At 39.8% G+C, this 22,096-nt stretch overlaps 1 protein-coding gene across 2 annotated transcripts in view; it reads left to right on the plus strand.

The window, feature by feature from the left end:
- dok6 (docking protein 6) overlaps positions 1-22,096 on the plus strand; it is a 64,032-nt gene that overhangs the window by 1,842 nt on the left and 40,094 nt on the right. Inside the window, exon 2 of one of the 2 annotated variants that reach the window (XM_020041990.3) lies at positions 14,666-14,704. The exons of the other annotated variant lie outside the window; for it this stretch is intronic. Coding sequence (XP_019897549.1) covers positions 14,666-14,704 — 39 coding nt within the window. The remainder of the gene's footprint in view (positions 1-14,665; positions 14,705-22,096) is intronic. 2 annotated transcript variants of the gene reach the window in all.

A 22,096-nucleotide genomic window follows, 5' to 3' on the forward strand; every position in this document is an offset into this window, starting at 1 on the left:
AATGTAGCAGTGTTGGTCCCATGGTTCATGAACTGAAATGAAAATATCCCAGACATTTTTCATACTAACAAAAAGCCCTTTTTCTCACATTCTGTGCACGCATTTGTTTGCATCCCTGTTGATGATAATTTCTTCTTTGCCTAGATAACACATCCACCTGACATGTTCGGCCGAAATTGTTGCATGTTGCGTTCATATTTTTGCTCAGTGTGTTTCAGTTTATGGGAAACTACAGTGAAACTATTTTAGGTTATTTCTACTGTGTTTTATGCACAACATCTATTGGTGAAAAACATTAGCAACATTAGTGAGTCAACTTAATAGAATATTTTTTCTAAGCAGGTCATGTTTAATGGTTGCCCTACCGTGTCAGTTGTTTCTGCAGAGCTATGAAAGGGAGATTTATTTATTTGTATTTATTTTTACATGGCTGACATTTTCCACTTTTAGTGTTGCATTATCATTTACATTTTATTTATTTTTCTTCTTTGGCGAGCTTAGTTGCTTGCATCAGCCATATTAGTTATGGTCCATGTACTTACAAGAAACTCTAAAGCTAACAAACAGTTCAGAGTCAAAATCCATGGCAAGTCAAAACGAACAGAAATTTAACAGTGGGCTGGCATTGTGTAGGGTTTAGCTTCACTTACCTATTGGTTTCATACAACTGTTCTCATCTAGCTCTCTAACACTGCATACTCGCTTTTGGGAAGAATTTAGGTATAAAACCAAACTCTTTCTCAAGCGGAAATTAACTAACCTTAACCCTTAGCTAACCTTAAACGCAACCCTTCCCCCCTTTTAGAATTAAACTTAAATTACTTCATTTCAGAGTTGGAATGTCAGTGCTGCCCTCTCCATTGAATCATCCAATCACATTAATTTCTGAATAAAATTTGCATGCAATTAACATGCAAACCCACAATGGAAGAACTGTTCTTGTGTGTTACATGAAACAGAGACGTACTTCACCCCCACTGCGACAAAAGTATTGTGAAATGTCAGGCAAGGCACTGAATAATTTCAGGCCGCACACCATCCTTACTCTTCGAAAGAGAACGACACATATTTGTTTACAGTGGTGATAGAGATGTGTTCAAACTAGAGCTAAGCTAGCCAAAAAAAACTCTTGAATGGATCTTTGACAGAAAAACACATGCCTGGGTGATGCTACAACACTAAAAGTAAATGGAAAATGAGGCCAGAACATTTAAAAAAGTCAAATATAACTTCAGAAGAGTTGTGAAAATGGAAAATGGAAAGAAAAACATAATGCCATCATTTGCATATAATTTAAACCCTATTTTCAATAGAAAATAGTACAAAGACTACATAATCAAATGTTGAAACTGAAATGTTTTATTGTTTCTTGAAAAATGTATGCCCACTTTGAAATTGATGCCAGCAACACGTTTCAAAAAAGCTGTGACAGGGGCAACAAAAGACTGGAAAAGTTGCGCAATGCTAAAAAAGAAACCTGGTGGAGCATCTCACAACTAATTTGGTTAATTGGCAAAAGGTCAGTAACATGATTGGGTATAAAAAGAGCATCCCAGAGAGGATTTATCTTTCAGGTAAAGATGGGGGGGGTTCACCACTCTGGGAAAGACTGCAAAGATAATTTTATTCTTGAATTGTTGCACTATTTTCTTAACGTAAAATTGGAAAGAGATTGGGGATCTCATCGTTTACGGTACATAATATCAATTAAAGATTAAAGAATCTTGAGAAATCTCTTTCGGAGAAGGCCGAAAACTAATATTTGATCACCGTGATTTTTGGACATCACTGCATGGGCTCGGGAACACTTCCGTAAGCCACTGTCTGGGAACACAGTACGTCGTTGCGTCCACAAATGCAAGTGTTAACCCTACCATGCAAAGAAGAAACCATACCCAGAACCGCAGCCGCCTTCTCTGGGCGTAAGCTCATTTAAGATGCACTGAGGCAAAGTGGAAATTGTCCTGTGGTCTGACAAACCAAAATGGGAAATTATATTTGTGAATCATGGATGCCGCGTCCTTCAGACTAAAGAGGAGAGGGACCATCTGAGTGCACAGTTCAAAAGCCAGCATCGGTGATGGTATGGGGCTGCATTAGTACACATGGTATGGGAGACTTGCACATCTGTGAAGACACCATTAATGCTGAACAATATATACAGGTTTTGGAGCAACATATTCTGCCATACAGACAGTGTCTTTTTCAGGGAAGGCCTTGCTTATTCCATGCCAAACCACATTGTCTATGTATTACAGCAGCATGGCTCTGCTGCAAAATAGTCCGGGTGTTAAACTGGTGTCCAGACATTTCACCCATTGAAAACATTTGGCGCATTATGATACAGAAAATATGATAAAAGGAGACCCCGAACTGTTGAGCAGCTGCAATCCTGTATCAAGCAAGAATGGGAATACATTTAACTTTCAGAACTACAGCAAATGGTCTCCTCAGTTCCCTACCACTTACAGAGTGTTGTTGGAAGAAGAGGTGATGCAACACAGCGGTAAACACCCCCTTGTTCCAATGTTTTTTTGAAACATGTTGCCGACATCAAATTCAAAGTGGCCATGTATTATTCCAAAAAACAACATTTGAAACATTTGATATGTTGTCTTCGTACTATTTTCAATTGAATGTAGTGATAAATGATTTGCACATCATTGCGTTCTGTTTTTGGTGTATTGATACAAAGATGAGACCCCTCAGCTTTGAGAGTCACACTATATTGTACTGTCAGAGAGTTGCCTTTCCCTCTTACCTCTTCCTTGATCCCTCATATCTTCCCTCTTAAAACTCTCCTCTCGTTGCTCCCTCTCTCTCATCATTCTTCCACTTTCTCACCTGTCTCTCTCTCCCTCAACCTTCTCCCTTTCTCATCTGCCCCACAACTCTGTCTTACATACCTGCTGTTTTCTCTCAGATCAACCCCTCTCCTTCAACTCCCTCTCTCTCCCTCATTTCCCCTCTCTCAACTGCCCACCACTTTCAGTTCCTTCTTTCTCCCATGTCTCTTAGCATCATACTTTTCACACCGTCTCATTTAAAAAATTGTGAAAAGTTCATACTAAATCCTCTCTTCTATGTCCATACTCCTTTGTGACTGAGAAACCGCTAAGTGATTAAGTGGTCATGGAGAATCATGCACTTATAAAAACAATGATGGCACTTATTATTGTGTCGATAAATGCATTTCTTATTTTATTTATACATTTACTCTGGGATCCACCCCTGAAAACTTTATTTGGTTGATGACATGCAAGTGTAGAAGGCTGGAGAAGGACAGTCTCATTTCATACAAGCACAATTTTCATGCACGTTCAATCTCCTTCAGCTATTCTCTATAACCGTTGAACTTTTCCAAACGGAAACCAGAGAGTACAGAGGAGTGAAGAGGGAGGACGTGAGAAAAGAGTTTGAGAAAACCCATTTGTCTTTCTCTTTCCTTCTCTTTAGTGTGTCAGACAGCTGAGAGTGAAATGGCATTTCTCTATTCAGCACCCACACTGCTCTCTCTGCCTAACCTCCTCTAGTTCTTATTATTACCAACACACATGCGCGCACGCACACACACACACATACACACACACACACAGACACTCCAATATACGGACACACATGCACAAACAAGCAAAGAATCTGTTGCCAGAGTATGTTGTTCTCCAATTAGATCTAATCCTGTGGCTTTGTACCATAAGCCAATAGTAGTTTTTTTGTGCTCAGACTCAATCTGCAGGGAGACAGACAGACAGTATAAACTGGTGGTGAAGTGTGGGTCGATGTATAATAACTGATTTATCTTTCTGCTTCTGTGTAAGGAATAGCTGCGATGGCAGAGGATATTGCCTTTGTCGCCATCCGCTATATCCTCTGTTAAAAACGGAAGAAATTATCTGAGGGATATACTATCTAGGGATAGGAACAAAACATGACCTTTTAGTCATTTGTGTGTCAGCTTGAATGCAGGTCGATTTTTCTTCAGGTTGAGGTTAGTGCTGGAGACAGTAAAGGTCAATTTTTGAATATCTTTTCCTCTCACTTTTCTATCTTAGTCATCATATTACAGGCTAATAGATATAGGAAGCACTATGTAGCCACTTTTACAGGCTGCCATTCAAAAATCAAATTCCTCTAAAAGATGACTCATTGAAGGCCCTGAGGACGGGGCAAAAGGGGATGATAGGACGGTGAAAGGAAGAGAGAAAGTGAAATAGGGGATGGATGAAGACAAAGGTAAAGAGAGTGAACAATATTAAGATCATATTTTTTCACACCTTCTCCAAAAGTATTGGCACCTTTGATAAAATGTAAAAAAAAAAAAAAGACTGTTTCAACTCGGAGCCTGGGTCCTCTTTAGGTTTCTTCCTAAAATTTGGCCTTCTTAGGGAGTTTTTCCTAGCCACTGAAATTCAACACTACTGTTGTTTGCTCCTTGGGGTTTAAGCCTGGGTTTCTCTGCAAAAGCACTTTATGACAACTGCTGTTGTAAAAAGGGCTTTATAAATACATTGGATTGATTGATTGAACATAAAACTGGTAAGGAATGATATTTTATGCAAAAACAATATGGGAAAACTTATTTATTATTTTGCAGAAATGAATTGTGTAAATGTTTTTTTTATTTTTATTGATATGTATTTCTTTCTTCTAAATCGATAGGCATCAAAATTGTTGATACCCTTAAGGATTATTACCACTTACATTCTATTTTCTTTTGTAAATTGTAAATCTCAACCTTGAGATGCTTCTTACTCCTTAGTTGCCCTAGCTGTGTGTTTCGGGTTTTAATGAAACTTCTTATTATCCTAACAGGAACAGACATTTTTTATGCTTATGTGTATCCACAATACAACCTTTGATTGAAAAATTTCATGCCTATAAATGTCCTGATGCATTAAGTCAGTGGCCGTGGTTAAAGCATTAAATGGTGTTGGAAAGTTCTTTATAAGGACATGATAAAATAACCTTCCTATTAAAGTAAACCTAGGGGGAGGTGATGAGTGTATATTGAATATGTCTAACTACAGTGCAACCTGGGAAACAATGCAGTTTATAGGCAACAGATTATGTAAGTTATTGATGAAGTAATGGGCTTGAGGCCTGGCTTGGAATTTTGTAATTTTAGGTGCAAGGCAATCTTTTGGCCTTCAGTGTCACAAAAATGTTTATGGCACAAAGGCCATTGTGTGAAATCAGAGGATTTGGATCTTACAAATAAAAACTTGAATTGTTGATGAGAAAAAACATGCAGGATATAAAAACATACATTATTAACTTTTTTAATATCATACTTTGAATTATAACTTATTATAACTGATAGGGTTTTTCCCCATAAAATGTCAAATTATCATGTTTTAATCCTTGAAATTACATCTACTCCTCCCTCAAAATTTGATAGATTCTGGAATTTGTTTCATTTCAGATGTTTAGGTGGGAGTGTTCACATGTCGACACCAAACAGGCCAGGTTATTGACAGTTAAGTAACGTTAAGAATAGCTAGAAGGCTCACATTATCTTAGTTAAACACAAAAGCAATCACCTGCGCTAATGAGTACAACCTAAATAAACAAATTTAGAGTCTTATTTGTTCGCGGAGCAAGTAATAGTTTTTATTAAAAAAAATCTCCACAAACGCTGCCATGTCAAGTGATGTCAAACCTAACGTTACTTCTCATAGCTCTCAATAAGCGTTGAGGTGTATTCTCCCACTCTGAGGTCGGAACTTTCCCACTTCCCAATTGCTCATGAATGCACCTTCCAAAACAGCGAGGTTTGATTCCGTTGCACTAAGTCAGCTATCTATCGCTAACTAACTAGCTTTCTTACCTGCATGTAGTCCGTTCTTGTGGTTGTTCTCAGTTGCAAACTACAAACAAACTTACAAACAAACAAACCGACTGCTGACCGCAAGATTTTGACAGTAGCAGGAGCAAAAAAGCCATTGTGGCCATAGGGCGTACAATGATTTTCAGGTCATCACAGCCAGAGCGAAGGGCAACGATGACCGTGGCCGTCCTGAAATTCCTACGCTGCTTGAAGCTCCTTTTTCAAAAATACTGAGGGTCGGGTGCCTGCTACGTTGGGAACTTGAACAACACGAACAGACTTAGCATTGGGGGCCAAATGAGGCTCAGGTACATTTGATTATTCAAATATTTTTTAATTATTTTCATTAAACGGAGCGATTTATTGGACATACAGTGCCAATTAAAAAACATAATTACCACCAGATCTTTGTGGGTTTTGAGGTCTTTATTTTTGGGGTACATACTTTATTTTACTATTTAATGCAAGAGTGTATGCATTTTGGCCAGGAGAGTAGGTGGCCAAGTCAAAGCAATTTCAGCCAATTATATTTCATGGCTTTTCAAAAAGCTCACAAACTGTGTAATTCTAGTCACAATTGTCTCCCGGTGTTAGTTATGAAGCCGAGCAGTTTAGGAAGCAAAACAGACCGAATTACAGTTTTTATAGTTAGGCTTGGATGTTCTAGTCTTTTAAAGATAGGGGTGACAGGCAATGTAGTAACAACCCTTGTGACTAGGGGAGACACAGGGAACGAGCACATCTCAAGTGTTCTGGGCCCTGGATGGCATTTTATTAACAGAAACGGCGGAGGAGGTGGCCAGAACGTCAAACTGATAAGGCAAGCCACTCTGGGGAGGCCTTACGGTGACGGTGTTGGCGGAATTGGTGCGGGTGGTCGACGCTCTGGCTGTCTTTCCCTAGTTGGATCCTGTGTCGTTGGGGGCAGTGCAGCCTGAATGGCAGCTGGGAGTAGGCCTGCAGATGTGTCCCTTTTAGTTTCTGCCATATTTTCTGCTTCTCTTCCTGCCTCTGTCCAGACCTGCTCCTGGGCATTCATACACCCACCCTGACAAGGACCTGATGGGAGGCAGCTGTGCTGGGGATGAGCTGGCCCTGCTATAGTCATGTGAAAAAGTAAGTACACACCCTGGAAAGTTTTACACACCTCAGAAGAAAGATTATGGAGGACCGTGAGGAGTTCGAAAGAGGGGTTACAAAGCAATTTCCAATCAATTTAAAGTACATTATTCCACTGTACGATGGATCATCCACAAATGGAGAAATGTACAGACAACTGGTTATCTACGTAGCACGGGTTGTCCAACCAAAGATACCCATAGATGTCTTTAACAACCCCAGGGTAACATCAATGGATCTACAGGCCTCTCTTGCCACAATCAATGTAGAAGTGTATGAGTCAATTGTCAGAAAGATACTGCATTAACTTGGCCTACATGGTAGGTTGGTAAGTAAGAAGCCTCTGCTCTCAAAACAGAATGTAAAAACACTACTGACATTTGGCAAACAACACTAAAAATCAAGAGGACCGGAACAATGTGCTTTGGACAGATGAGTCAAAGGCGGAGTTATTTGGACGTAATGCCAGATGTCTGGTTTGGAAAAAACAGAACACTGCCTTTGAACCGAAGAACCTCATACCAACCTTAAAGCTTTGAGGTTTCTCATTATGGTTTAGGGCTTCATTGCTGCCTGGACAATTCTAAATTGTGAGGCCATTTGTCAAGAAGCAGAAGTTGAAGCAAACATGGATCTTGCATCAGAAGGAATTTCCAAAACACACAAGCAAAGCTGCCACAATATGGCTAATGTCCAATCGAAATGATTTGGGAAGACTTGAAGCGGGCTGTGCATGCATGAAAGCCGTGAAACATGCCACAGTTGAAGCAGTACTGTACAGAAGGAAAAAATAACATACCTACCAGTTTATGTAAGAGACTGATGGACAGTTACTCCTTAAATCATTGCTTCATAAAGTTGTTTCAGCAAAATTTGGCAACAGCATCTATTAAAGCTAAGGGTGCACTTATTTTTTTCTGCACCATGAAATTGCATTTTTGTGGTTTTGTTCAGTGTCATATGTTAAATTAGTTTGGCTTTATCTGTCAGCAGTGCTGAAGTGAAGATTACATGTCCACTTATGTAAAACGAAAAAAATACTATTTTCATAGGGGGTGCTTACCTTTTACATGAATGAGATATTTCAGTTATTTCCAATAAATTGGCACAGATTTCAAAACATGTTTTTGCTTTGCCATTATGGGGTATTATGTTTAGATTGTGGCAATTTTTTTTACAAATTATAAGTGATCTATAATACAACAAACTGTGGAAAACGTGAAGGGATCTGAATACTTATTTATTTTTAAAGTTCAGCTGAAAGAGCTACCCATGTTTTGACTGATTTCATGGAGCATGCATATTGCATTAGATTTTCCCCCAACTTGTCAATATTTTGAAGTAAGCTTTTTGAAATACACACTCAATCCAAGAGCTATTATAGACACCAACATGCTTATTCTAGTTTTGTTTGCCTATTCAGTAACTTTCCAGTCGTTTTTTTTTTCTCTGAAAAATGAATATCCATAGCACAGATTGAAAGAGGAATGGAGTGGCAGCATATTGATTTAAATCTGACACAGATTTTGGTGTGGTTGTTTTTGTGCATTGATCTTGTTAACAGCCTTTAAAATACATTTCCTCATCCAAAGTAGAACCCGGATGAACAGATCACCACTTATCTGTGAGTCCCCAAATCAAAAGGGGCTACAGTTATCTAACTACAAGAGTTAACACTCATGGCACCATCACCAGCCATGCTTCTTTTGCACCATGTTGCTTCCCCTGTGACTTGAGTTCCTCCACTCAATGTCCATTCACCTATTATCAACTCCCATAACTGCATTCTTTTGTCTCTACCCGGCGTTCCTTCACTCAGCCTCACTCAAGGGGGGCTCTGTTCTCACTGACCACTCAACTGTATATTGAGAGTGTTTATTGTAACGGTGTAGGTTCCCTGTAGAGGAAGAGCACACCACAGATGCACCGGGCCAGTAGAGGAGGCGAACAATGGTTTTATTGTGAAAGATGGCCCAGCAAGTTAAGATATAATCTCCTCTCACTGTTTACGATGACAGGCTGGCCTGAATACAGGGCGCCAGGAGAATTTCACCAACTGGACTAACTCACCTGGCCTTTCTCTGAAACTGTAGCCACTTTTACTGTATTGTTACTGGTGGTGAGTTTCTGTAAAGAGAAACTCCCATTTTTGTAAATGTGACATTTTTACATTGATTTTCCCTGACTGTAGACCATTATCATAATAAGACTCACCTTAAATAAGACAAGTACACGTACACATACTTTGGTGAAAGGTCCTACGGTAAAAATAAAAACAAGACAATAAACAACACAAATGAAAAAATATATATACTGATTCCAAATATATTCTGTAAAAATGTTACAGCGAAGGTACTAATAAACATAACTTTAAGGTAACTCAGGGTCAGAAGGAAATCCAGTGAACTGTTTACTCAGTATCTGGCAGAGTCAATTACACTCTTAACCTGGGTGAAAGAGTCTTAGAAATGGCTTGACTGTTTGTCCAAAACCTAATCTTTCGGTATGATAATGACACCAAACACTCTTCAAAGATGAGTAAGACCTACTTGGAGAAGAAGCCTGCCGATGGAACACTCATAGTACAAGATTGGCCACCTTGAGATCACCCAAACTTCACTATCATTCAAACTGTGTGGGATCCAACAGACATTGTCAAAATTATGGCAAATAATTTACCACAGAATCTACCAAAGCAAATGGGTTTAGTTTTGCTCTCCAAGGGAAGCCATAAATATATTACCTTTTTTTAAAACAAAATATTTTAGTTTTTTTTCGTTGTGTTTACTTTAATGCCAATGAACAGGATTTACTCAAGTGTGCATCATCTCAAAAAGAAAGGCTCAAAATGATTGTCAGCCCTTTTAATTGTTTGAATTGTAAAATAACAGCACTGAGTCTTTTTCTAAAATGTTCTAACTTTAACAAACCAGTCTAGCAAGCATAAAAGATAACCTGACAAAATTATTATTATGCAGCTCAAGCAGTTGCCTATTCATTCAGAGGGTTAAACTAATGCCTTTGCAGTTTGGTATAGAAATAACATAAGTATAACCCTTTTGGTATTCATGTGGAAGACAGTATGTAATTTGTTTTGTCCTCTGTTGCCTGTCAAATAAAGCTGTGGCAAACATTTTAACATTTTAAGCTCTATATACTGTAGCAAATACATTTAATTCTAATAATATCAAACTAGTGTATCAACTCTGAAAGCTCAGCATATCAGAGTTTTTCTCTGTTGTTTTTTGGGGCAGTTTGCAGTAATGAAAGTGCCACTACAGAAAACAGTAAACATTGAGGTAGGGCCATAGTTTACAAATGTTGAAGAGCATAAACCTTAAGGAAAACAACATGGTGTTTGCCCAGGTCACACCAAGGTCCTTTGCACTATGGGTGCACAGCCTTTTAATTTGTGATGGAGAGGCCTTGGAACAGACATGTCTTCCCTATGAGTAAGAGTATCTCTGTCTTGTCAAGGTTTAGCTTGAGATGGTCGGCCGACATCCAAGCAGACATATGGAAATATGACGGAGCCAAGTGCATAGAGAGAAGAGGAGATTTCCTAAAGCACCCTGCAGGATAATAGTAGTGATAGCATCTGTGGAGCAGCGTATGTTGCTCAGACTAAAAAAGCTCTGAAACTACGCATTGCAGAACACAAGACTGCTATCTGCAAGAAAAACGCAGACTATGCTGTTGCGCATCATTGCATAGAAGCCAAACATGGCTCACCTTCCTCTTTGGGATTTGTGGCTTTAGTCCACATTTCAAAAAGGGGTGGTGACACTGTACGCATATTGAATGACAGCAAGGCATTTTGGCAATACTCTCTAGATACTGTGAACCTAAGGGGACTAAATGATGATTTTTCATTTTGGAAATTTTTAGGCTAACTTTGTGAATGTTTTTTTGTCATGATATGTATTTGTAGACATGTTTGTATATATATATTTTGTGTGTGTATATATAGGGATAGAGATATAGATAAATATATATATAGAGAGAGATAGAGATAGATAGAGATATAGATATATATAGATATAGAGATAGAGATAGATAGATAGATAGATAGTTTAATTCTGGGCTGGATGCTCTGTTTTTGTCTCTACAAATAATATAGGTGTTGTCTCATTCGGCCACTAGACTATGAATAGCAGTCCATATACAATGGCCACATTACTCTGAGGAAGACAACAGCTGGGCATCGAAACGTCAGTCACTTTCTGTTCATAAATACTATCATGGATTAAAAAGTCTTCATAGAGATTGAGTCCTGCCTGTTTTGTTGAGTACTCCAACTATTCCTTGCCTCAAATTAGGCCATTTTAGTCATTTTCCATGGCAAGGACTTTTGTTGATTTTCGTAATTGTTGTTGACCACCCCTCTTATCCTTTGTTTGCTGAGGCATGTAGCCCACCTGGACAGTAGTGATAGCGTATAAATCTGACACAGGTCCTCTCCATGTTTCCTGGTAGGAACAGCCTGCCAGGTAGGATGCAAATCAGTAGTGTGCAGGGCCTGAGACCCACAGCCCCAAGAGGATGGAAAGGAGAATTTGATGGTTCACGCCAATCAAGGTGATTGGGGATAGATCTAGGACGACGACAACAGAGAGAAAGGATCAGCTTGGGCAGTGTCCTGTGACCCAGAAGAGAGTGGTCTCGGTTGACTGACCAGTCTTATAGCCTGATTGGTTAGCATGGATGTGATCGTTCTGAGAGAACTTGCATTAATCAGAAAGTGTTCTGGGAAAGGAAAGCAGAAACCGGTATGCCGGGCTGTAGTTTTTAACATCAGAGGTGTTATCTTTTTGTATCTTGAGGGAGGAACAAATCCACTCATCTTTAAGTCTGAGGGAATGCAAATTGTGGTCAGGGATGAGTTGATGAGGGAAGTAACAAATGAAAGTAAGTCTCCAGTGATGGTCTGTAGATGGGGGAATGGATGGGGCCAAAGGGGCAGGTTGCTGGGTCACCAGACAGCGCTAGTTGCATGATTCTTTCTGGATAGAGTGGAGGAAAAAGAGGTTATTGCATAGTTTTGTGTGTGAGAGACCAGTGTACTCGATACCGAAGTTTAGTTTTCCTCCGTTTTTGCTCAGCTGCCTGCAGTCATGTTCTGTATGCTCACAGTGAGTCATTTAAGCACCGAACAAGAAGGCAGAGACAACTTGGCCGGGAGGAAAGTGGACTGTGAAAGTCATAAAATGTGGAGAAAAGGGCAGTATCAGGTAAAAAAAAAAAATTTAACAGATGGGAAGTATGATAGGATAGAAGACGATAGAGTAGTATGGGAGAGAAAGCGTAGATTGTGGCGGTGCTTGAGCTTATCAAGTTGTCAAGCTTATTTCAGAAATCTCCAAGGGCACATAGTGGACAATGTAACAATTTTAAGCTTGAGTGGACAAGTGTCTTTGACAGCATGGAAATCAAAAGTGGACATGTACAGGGGAGTGTGAGGGAAGATGAGAAATGATTAGCTCTGTGCCACCACAACCACAATGACCAGGCACTCCATCATCGGACAGATGGATAAAAATGAAAAAAAAAAACACATATAGAGAAAACAGCTGGAGTAGCTGTGTTTTCTGGGGTAATCCATGTCTCCGTCAGGGACATAAAGTAAAACGGCTGAAAGGCAGCATAGCCTGAAATGAGCTCTGCCTTTTTGATGCTGATTGACAATTCCAAATGCACCAGGGGACCAGGAATACCACATGGCCTATGTGGAACATGGAAGCACTATTAGAAGGGTTACAGCTGTAGTGTTGGAGCATGTTCTACAAACTACAGGGAGAGGATCAAACGGGGATAGAAAACAACAACAATTAGAATACAATTCAGCCTATGATTGCAATACTAGTACTACTACCACTCGTTTAACAGTTAAACTAGGTTAGATCCCTCAAAGGTTTGACTCAGCTGAACTGGGAGGCAGTGAATTTACCACTGCGTCATTGGAAACACTTTTCAAGGCAGTTTTAAGTATGCTTCCAGAGGGAGTTTTCTAGTGCACAGCTTAGCTACTGTTTATTCAGTGATAGATGTTGAAAACCAGTAAATTAATTCACAGATATGCAAGGCAAGGCGTTGGCGTTTGTTTGGTTGGACCAATTCAGGTTTTTTTTCTCCTCTATTTTCATCCATTCCTATCAGACACAAAGGAGCTGAAGACAAATGACTGGCTCTTATTGGCCCTGATGAATGGCATCTCACAGGATATGGGAAACAACACAGCCAACGTTATTCACATTGAAAAATGTGCTACTATTATACAGTTCCTTTCATAAATAAATCTCTGCCTTCAGACCTCGCTTGAACATTTCATCATTGATCCCCGCTGCTCTTAATTATCAAAGGTGCTTTTTACTCCGAACAGGGACAAATGTTGCTATTAGCAGTTAGATATGTGTAAGGCCCAATTGATTAAGTAATGTGCCACATAGCAGGGCCTCTGGGCTCACAGTGGAGCATGGTGTATCACCACACTTTCTTCTCCTATCTCCTCTATTAGTCTTCCTTCCACTCTCTTACTCTCATTGCTTCCTCTTTCACTCTCTCTCTTTTCCTCTCAAATCCTCTCACTAATACAACTTATATCCAGCTGCCTGTCCGACTGCTCCCAACAATAGCTTTGTGTTTCCTGTGTGTTTGTGATGAACTACTCTGTGAAGTGCAGAGTTCACTAATCCTCACAAAAGTAGGGGAGGGAGAGAGGGAGGAGGGTAGAAGTCATAGCTCAGCTCAGTGGGAGGGAGAAGAGGACTCCCCATCACAGCAATTTAATCTCCCAAATCAATCCCTGCAGACCCTGATAGCCTGACGGTCTGGCACCACACCCTGCCTGGGCAAGCTGTACCATCCAGCCCCTTGTCTGGAGTTAGAGAGTTTTGTTTTTAAAACACAATAAGAAATGGCCCTATTTGAGGTACTTAAGATATTGTTTTCTATTATCATTTGAGCTGTTTTGTTGCATCAGTTCTCTGATTTCTTCTGATGACTCTCCTTTTTGTAATGCCACTGACCTTGATAGTGAAAGCATTAGTGCTTTAGTTTGACTGTGTGACTATAGCTAGATTATACTGGGATGCGCATTCAACCATCTGCCAATTTCCATCTGTAGAATTTCTAAAGATAGTAATACTATTAACAAACTTTCAACTAAATCTGAAACTGCTTGCTAAGTTTAGGGTAAAGGTTAAGGTTAGGGTTACTAGATAGTCTGTAGAAAATCTGTGAAGCATTTACCAAAACACTTGTGTAACTCTTAAAATAAAGTGTTACCCTACAAACAATTCCAACATAGAGCAATAGCATTCAAATAATCTCTTTTCCAAAGCATTAATACAAGGAGAAGGTGGCTAAAATCTATACAGTTACATATTGGGATACGTATTTTGCACTAGTCTGCTTTACCTGCACCAACACTCCAGTATTTTTCCTTCATAGCTTGTTTTCCCGCTTTTTAAATAGTGAGCCAATTTGTTTCCAGCACTTTTATTTCCATGACTCATCAAAACATGTTCTCTCAAGGCTCTCTCTTGTCCCTCTGCTGGAAACATATAGTAAGCAATATGTTTGGAACATCACAATATTGAATTGCAAAGCTCACCATATCGACCAATTCCCAGCACTAAGGTTTAGAATGACAGATTTCATGATACAACATTAGCCATACCTCTGATTTTATGATTCTCATGGTGTTATTATATTCTGCAGATACACTGGAGATGCACCTATAAACTCCCAACGCTTGAGGTATCTATCTTCCCCCTTCATTAATCATCACTCTATACCTCAGGGCTTACACAGCTACTGTACAACTAAGTGTGTGTGTGTGAATGCATGAATATTTGTGTACCTCTGGGAATCTGTTTTACCTCTATCTCAGTCCATTTTCAGAAAGTGTGCATAAGATGTTCTTTTGTGTTACAATTACAGCAGAAATATGACAGAATTATATGACAGAATTGATTTATATGACAATATGAAAGCATTTGAATTCTGTAGAAAGGTAATCATAAATATCAAAACAGTAAGTATTCTTACATTTTTCTTACATTTCTAAATTAAAAAGGAGCATTTGTTTAAAACTGGTGAATGAAGAGATGTGGGTGTTTTCAATTAAATGTTAAATGTTGTGATCTTGATATTCACATTTAAAAATTCATCATCCCCATCGAGGACATCCAATGTGTAACACCTTTCAGAGAAAATAACATATTTAGCAGCGAGCAGTATGTTTTCATCTTATTACATTTCTAATGACTTATAATGTAATTATACTTTTAGCTTTCGTGGTGGGAGCTATGGAATTATCTATCTGTGTAACCACCAAAGACAGACAAGCCATGGTAATCCCTATGTGCTGTATATGTGTGTGTGTGTGTGTGTTTGTGTCTATGTGTGGGCCTGCCTGCGAGTGTATGTGTGGGTGCATTATGAATGTATGTGCATTTTGCATGTTACGTTACTGTCCTATTCAACTATGAACAAATAGAAAGTAATTTATATTGGTTTAACTAGAAACATAATGCATTATAAATTAAAGGTTATTGAATTGTTAAAATCTCTCAAATCCAAAATGATTTACCCTTAGCAATGACATTTATTTAATATAACCCAATATTTAATTTGTGAGGTTATGTGATATCACTGAGGTAATGCTGAGATTTTAGCTGGCAAATCTCTGACAGCCAGCATCTCTCTCAGCACTCAGTGAAGGAAGTGCTGCTTGCTTCCGTTTGTTTGGAGATGAGTCTCTTCTCTCCACTCTCCTCTGTCTTACTCTCTCCATCTGTGTTCTCCCTCTGTCTCTCTCACTCTCTGTCCCTGTCAAGGGAGTTCTTTTAATAGTAAGAAGGTGACAGTTACCTTCTCTCCTCATACTTGGGTGGCAGGAAGCTACTGGTTTGTCCTGTTGAGTACTATCATTTTAAAATGGCACAACAGCTTCCATCTCACAGTGTCTGGCTTACTATCTGCCTACTTTAAAAAAATCACTACTTTCTAATGAGTTACAGTCATAGAAAAACCTAGAGTGCTGTCTCATCCAGCCGCAATATGATGCCCTTTCTATTGAGACAGTTTCTAAAATTTCCTCAAGAGTTTTTGTTCGAGGTTATGAATTAATTTAGGATACAGTCTGTCAAGTGAAGTACTAAATGGAGGATAATACCAGCCGAAGCAACTTCCATAGAAATAATTTATGGGGCCATAATGGAGAACATAATGACTTCCTCAGTTGTGTAAAAAAAAAAAATATATATATGAAATTGCAAACATAAAGGTCTAGGAGAGTTTTCTGGTTGGGAAAATGCCTATAATGTATCTTATACAGTATGTGTAAGACAGAGTGGTTGAGTGGATGATCTTTTGAACCATGTGCAGAATGTGTAGTTTTTCTACGCTAGCACTGGACATTGAGCTGATTTGATAACATACTGTTTGAGGTTTTGAGCAGCAGGCATTTAGATTGTGTTCGTGCACAAACCATTTACCCTCCTCCTCGCACACTTGACCTCCCTTTTCCCAAAACAATCTTCTGACTAACTGGATGCTGCCTATTCACTTCCCCAGTTGTTCCCCTCCCATACTGCTAAATAGTCTCTTAGCTGAAGTGATAATTGCATTCCACAATGGGTCCATGCTGAGACAACACACAGCCAAGCTGAGCCTTTGCCCATTTATTCCAATGGAGTGTGTTCTTTAGTGGAAATGAGACAAAAACAATATGACAAACTCTATCGTTGCACTTCCTTTTGACGTCTACTGTGAGCAAAGAAGCTATTTATTCCTGTCCTCTAACTCACACGGTCAAAAACAAAGTGCTTCGGAACTGCCAAAGTAGTGGCAACTGAGCTGCGACTAAGTTAACTGAGACAAAACCTTAAATTTGCTGGAGTAGTGGAACAAGATGTTTTGAAATATTCTGTGGAACCCTTTCGGACGGTCCTTTGGTGCATAACATTATAGTGATGCATTCTTATTGGGTCATGTCCTGAACACAATCCACAATCTTATTGGGTCATGTCCTGAACACAATCCACAATCTTATTGGGTCATGTCCTGAACACAATCCACAATCTTATTGGGTCATGTCCTGAACACAATCCACAATCTTATTGGGTCACGTACTGAACACAATCCTCAATCCCACTTTTTTTGAAAGCCCAGCCCAGGTAAAAATAACACAACTTGGCCCTCATTCTCATATCTTCCTGCTCTTCCTCATTCAAAATGGAAAGACTTGAAGTTTTGTAGTAAACACTAGGACATGCAATATTTCTACATGCTTCAGCTTAAATTTAGCCGTCTTTTATTGATCTTTGCTTTGTTGTTACAACTGAGGGAGAAAGGAGATGTTCCAAAATCATGGAGATCTCCCAGCCAGAAGTCAATTTTAATTCACAACAGAATCTATGTTTAGCTGTTTGAAAATGTTCTATGAAATTCCAGTTAAATGTGCCATACTGAGGTTCCCGTTCTGCCTGTTCCAGTGTTATACCTTCAGTGTTTCCTCCTGTTTCTAGTCTGTCTAAATAAAGAATTTCTAAATGTAAAAATAACACATTTAAGCTGTGAAGACCGTTTATTAAAACCTTTGGATGTTTAAACACCAAGAGAGACAGACAGCACTAGCCACTTAACAGCAGCCACGAGTCACTGAGTCTGAATGCACATATTTTTGAAGTGATGGGTCGTTCACATACTGTACAAACAGCTTTGTGAACAGCTTTTTTGGGCAATGTCAGAAACGGAATCGTAATGGTGGAAGCTGTATGTGGCTCCCTGGCTTGCAGACCTTTTTTAGCTATCAACAATTACCTGCAGATAAGTTACAAAATAATTCACCATCGACAGTGTTTCAACACTGCAATAACAATTCAATGTAGGGAAAGTGAATCATTATGGTTCAAACACATTTTACCAGTCACGCTACACAGTATGTGAGTTTCATTCTACGCTACCTGGGTCATTGATAGATGAATTATTCAAAGATATAAACTACATTGGTTCAACTTTTACCTGTGGATCAGTCCTCAGAATATGGTTTTGCTTGACTCTGAATCAACATTCTGCAAAGGTATAGTACATACAAATGTAAGCATTTCAGGAGAACAATCGCAGCCCAATGTTTTTCTCCAAGATAATGTTAACGACAAGCTATATTCATGGCTGTAAATGTTTCACATATGTTTTGACCGGTCCCTAAATGAATATAGTTGATTCACATTTGACTTTGCTGTTAAATATTTTCCTTGGCTGTTATTAAAGCCTCTGGTGGGGATTTGTTTTTTTTTATTTATGTGATGGCATATGCTGATGCACTCACGTGTCTGGCTTAGCTATGGTGTTAGGCTATGTGGAAAATGGCCCATGCCATTAAAAAGGTCCAAAGGTATAGGAAGGTATAGCATTAAACATGTGTGTTGATGGGTAATTAAAACACATTGACAGCGCAGTAACTTTTAGTCTAGTTTTTTTAATATATTTTTTTTACTTCATACTTGTTCAATCATTTTCTGATTTCTCTGGAATTATTTCTATATCGTTATCATTTTGAATATTTCTGGCATGTTGATGACAACTGTCTAATACACTTTCACTTACTTTACCAAGTGCCTTTGACTGGGCCAATCCATATTATTGTTTATAACACATCGCCAGTCCCCTTTAAAAGACAAAACATCAGTGAACAGTTAGCTTAGTGTACTACTTTAGGAGTATCTGAACCACAGGCAAGGATTACCGTTCCTACATTATGTCCTCTGATGATATTCGGTAAATAGTTATCTCATACAAACACACAATGAGGTGTAATGATGTGGCTCTACCACATGCTCATATTATATTAGGTTCTCTCACACGGAGGACGTGGTTTCACTACACTATATCCAGAGTTTTTGTTTACATGTTAATGAAGTGGTCAGATATTGGTTGTTAGAATTCTCAAGTGTTGTGGCTCTAATAGAATGGACCACTTTCATCCATTTTAGTAGGCTGTTTTGTTGTTTCCTTTGAGGCTGTTGCTATCGGTCACTTCACAGGCTTTGCAAGCGTCTAATTTAGTCTCTCAACACAAGGAAACGCCTGTGGGACTAGCTCGTATAGTTCGCTCTATGCTAATAGCCATGGTCCTGGATCTGCAGGCCAATTTGTCAACTTCTCTGACTATCGTTGCCATACAGATCTGAGACCAGGCTAGTGGCTGTTCAAATGTAGTTAAACCAATGTAGGGACTCTAATATACTGTAGCATGTTTATAGCCATACCATCAGCGACAGAGCTGTTATGAGCTGAGGTCAAATTTAGATGTGTACATGATGAGTGCTTATCGTCTGCTGCCTATTACTCATGCTGTAGCCAAGAGACCGAATGAAAACACTACAATAAGTTTGCAGTGGCCTGCTTTGTTTGTGTTTGTGCTAGGATGAATATGCTGTCATGAGACAGACAGACAGACAGACAGACTGAGTAGGGTTATTCTTCCACAGTCAAATCCCTTTTTGCCTCTTTGCTATTGTCCGTGAACACAGCTAGCAACGAGCAGCTTCAGCCTCGTAGATAGATTATATGGAAATTGCTCTCTGGCTGTGGAGGGATTGCTGACTGAAGCTGTAATGCTGAGAGGCTTTGGGATAAGGGACATTTAAAAAGCTGGCAATTGTCATAATGACAACTGAGAGAAGAATCCTTCCACTGTGTACCATTTGGTAAAGTAGGCTGTATATATATGTACTGTATGTCCAAAGCATTTGAATTATGCCCACATCAAATAGTGAAGCTACACAACATCTACAATCAGAAATCCCACAAGGACAGGCATTTGATGAAATAATTTACAAGAAAATGTCCATTTAAAATGTTGTTATTGTGCAGAACTGAACTGTTTTTAATATTTTTGTTCTGTCTTAGAACAATATTGTGAACTATTGCCAGTTCTACTTTTGTATAGGACTTTTCACTATCAATCTTCAGTGTTGTGACAACCGTGGCAGGCCTGATATACTCAAGACTGCAGAAGTTAAGTGTGTGTCTGTGTGTGTTTGTGTGTGTGTGTGTGTGTGCAGGTTTTATTATCCTGGTAGGAACCCAAAATCTGATAGGATAGTAAAACAAGGAAAATCTGATTTTGCCGGACCCTATGAGAAAAAAGGTGATTTTTGTTTTAGGAAAGTTACCTTTGAGGTTAGGTTTTTGAGGTTTGGGTTAGGTATCAGAGAATATAGGCGTTTGAATGGGAATAATGTTTGGGGTCCCTACAACGATGGCAAAATGTGAAATCTGTATGTGCATGTGTGAGTGTTTGTCATGAGCAACACGCTTGGCTGTTTCCAGCTGCAAAACCTTTCCCTCTGCCCTCCACTCCTGCACCTGAGAGAGGAGAAACTTCAATATTGACCTATATCTCCTTGAGAATAATTTGGCTGCTATTTCCGTCCTGGCTTAAGTATGCTCTGTTTGGTGTGATGGCTGAATCCACTGCTGTGTTTGACATTTTAACGAATGTTCCTTGCTCCAGGCTATGGTGGCCAACAAGGGCCAAACCTCCCCCGAGTACCACCTGGGTAATAAGAAAATATGGAGGACAAGCAACGCCATCGTTTCCTACGATTCACAGGAATATTTGCTTGAGAAGTCAGTGTGTTCTGTAACATGACTCAATATGGCTTATGGACGAAGACGCCAAGAGCGTAATGCTCCCAGTCTGGTCTGAAATAGGAGAGAAGGTAGAGAGTGGACAGGAGGAGCAGCAAGAGTTGTGCTAAATAGGAAAGGCAACAGTGTTCTTTCTTGCTTTGTGTATTATGATCTATTCAGCCTTTCTGACTGGAGGTCCTGTTTAAAAGCGTCATTGATTTTGAGTCCTATTTGAGAGCCAAGTGCACTAGACTGCCCAGTGTGCCGGGCGTCTGAACCAGACTTTTCTCACGGGAGAGAGTTTGTGAAGAGCTACTTTGTGATCACTTCACTCCTCTTGTTCCTCACTCTCTCCCCTCTTTTATCGTCTTTGTCTTTCTCTCTCTCTCTCTCTCTCTCTCTCTCTTTCTCTCTCTCTCATTTTACATTCTGCCGTGCAGCACCTGGCTTGTCGCTTGTGCTATAGCGAGTGTAGAGGCTGCATTTTGGGTGAAATCCTTTGATGTCCTTTACATCTAATGTGTTCAATAACAGGGAGTGAATGTGACACAATCTGTAACACAGTGGGTGAGTGGGATACATGATAACTCTATCCCATCAGGACGTGGATATCACATTTCTGGACTAGTTTGGCCCTCAAATGTTTGATGAGGAGCCATAGCTTTGTATAGGGAAAGAGAGAGGGGCTTAGAAGGATGAAGAGACAGTTGTTGAGAGAAGTCAGACACTTCCATGTCAACAGAAACAGAATGAGATGAGAGAACGAGATGGAGTGAGACATTTGAGAAAATATAGTGATACCAAGTGCAGAGAGCGAGAGAGCGAGAGAGCGAGAGAAGGAAAGACAGAGGGAGGGAGGGGTTCAGTGATTACATGGCACTGAGGTAGCATGAGGATTTGGAATGGCCCAGATAAAGTAATCTATGATTAACTGGGGCGCGGGTTGTACAACAGTCTCACTCCCCCGCCAGCAGCTGTACTCAGTGCCCAATTACAACATCATGGTATGTCCAAATATATTAAGAGGGCAGGGTGTGTGTTTGTGTGTGTTTGGAGTGTAGGTCCTGTAGGTGTGGGTACGTGAGATTGTGTGTTGGGGAGAAATGCAGGAGTCCAGGACAGTGCGCGGATAGGATTGGCAGGGGTAGTAGGGTAGTAGTGGGGTCTAATTAAATTTCTATTCATCCTATTCGCTCTCAAACTGTAGGGACGTCTCTGTGCAGGGCGGGGCTGTGTGGTGGCGGGGGGGGGGGGGGGGGGGGGGGGGTTATGATCGCTGCTATGATTGCTGTGCCAACTGTCTGACAGGATAACAAATCAAATTATAAAGATGGACACTATGGTCCTGGCCTAGCACAGTCTGAAATGGATTTCCAAAAGCGGCGTTTGGTATTCTGGAGCCTGGTCTGTCATAGTCCATCAGCACACATTATCACCACGGGTCTAATGGGACGCTCAAAATGGGGGACAGGGGAACTCTGGGGCCGGGTCACGCAAAATAATTTG

Source organism: Esox lucius, chromosome 21 (assembly GCF_011004845.1).
Source record: "Esox lucius isolate fEsoLuc1 chromosome 21, fEsoLuc1.pri, whole genome shotgun sequence".
NCBI classification, from domain to species: Eukaryota; Metazoa; Chordata; class Actinopteri; order Esociformes; family Esocidae; genus Esox; species Esox lucius.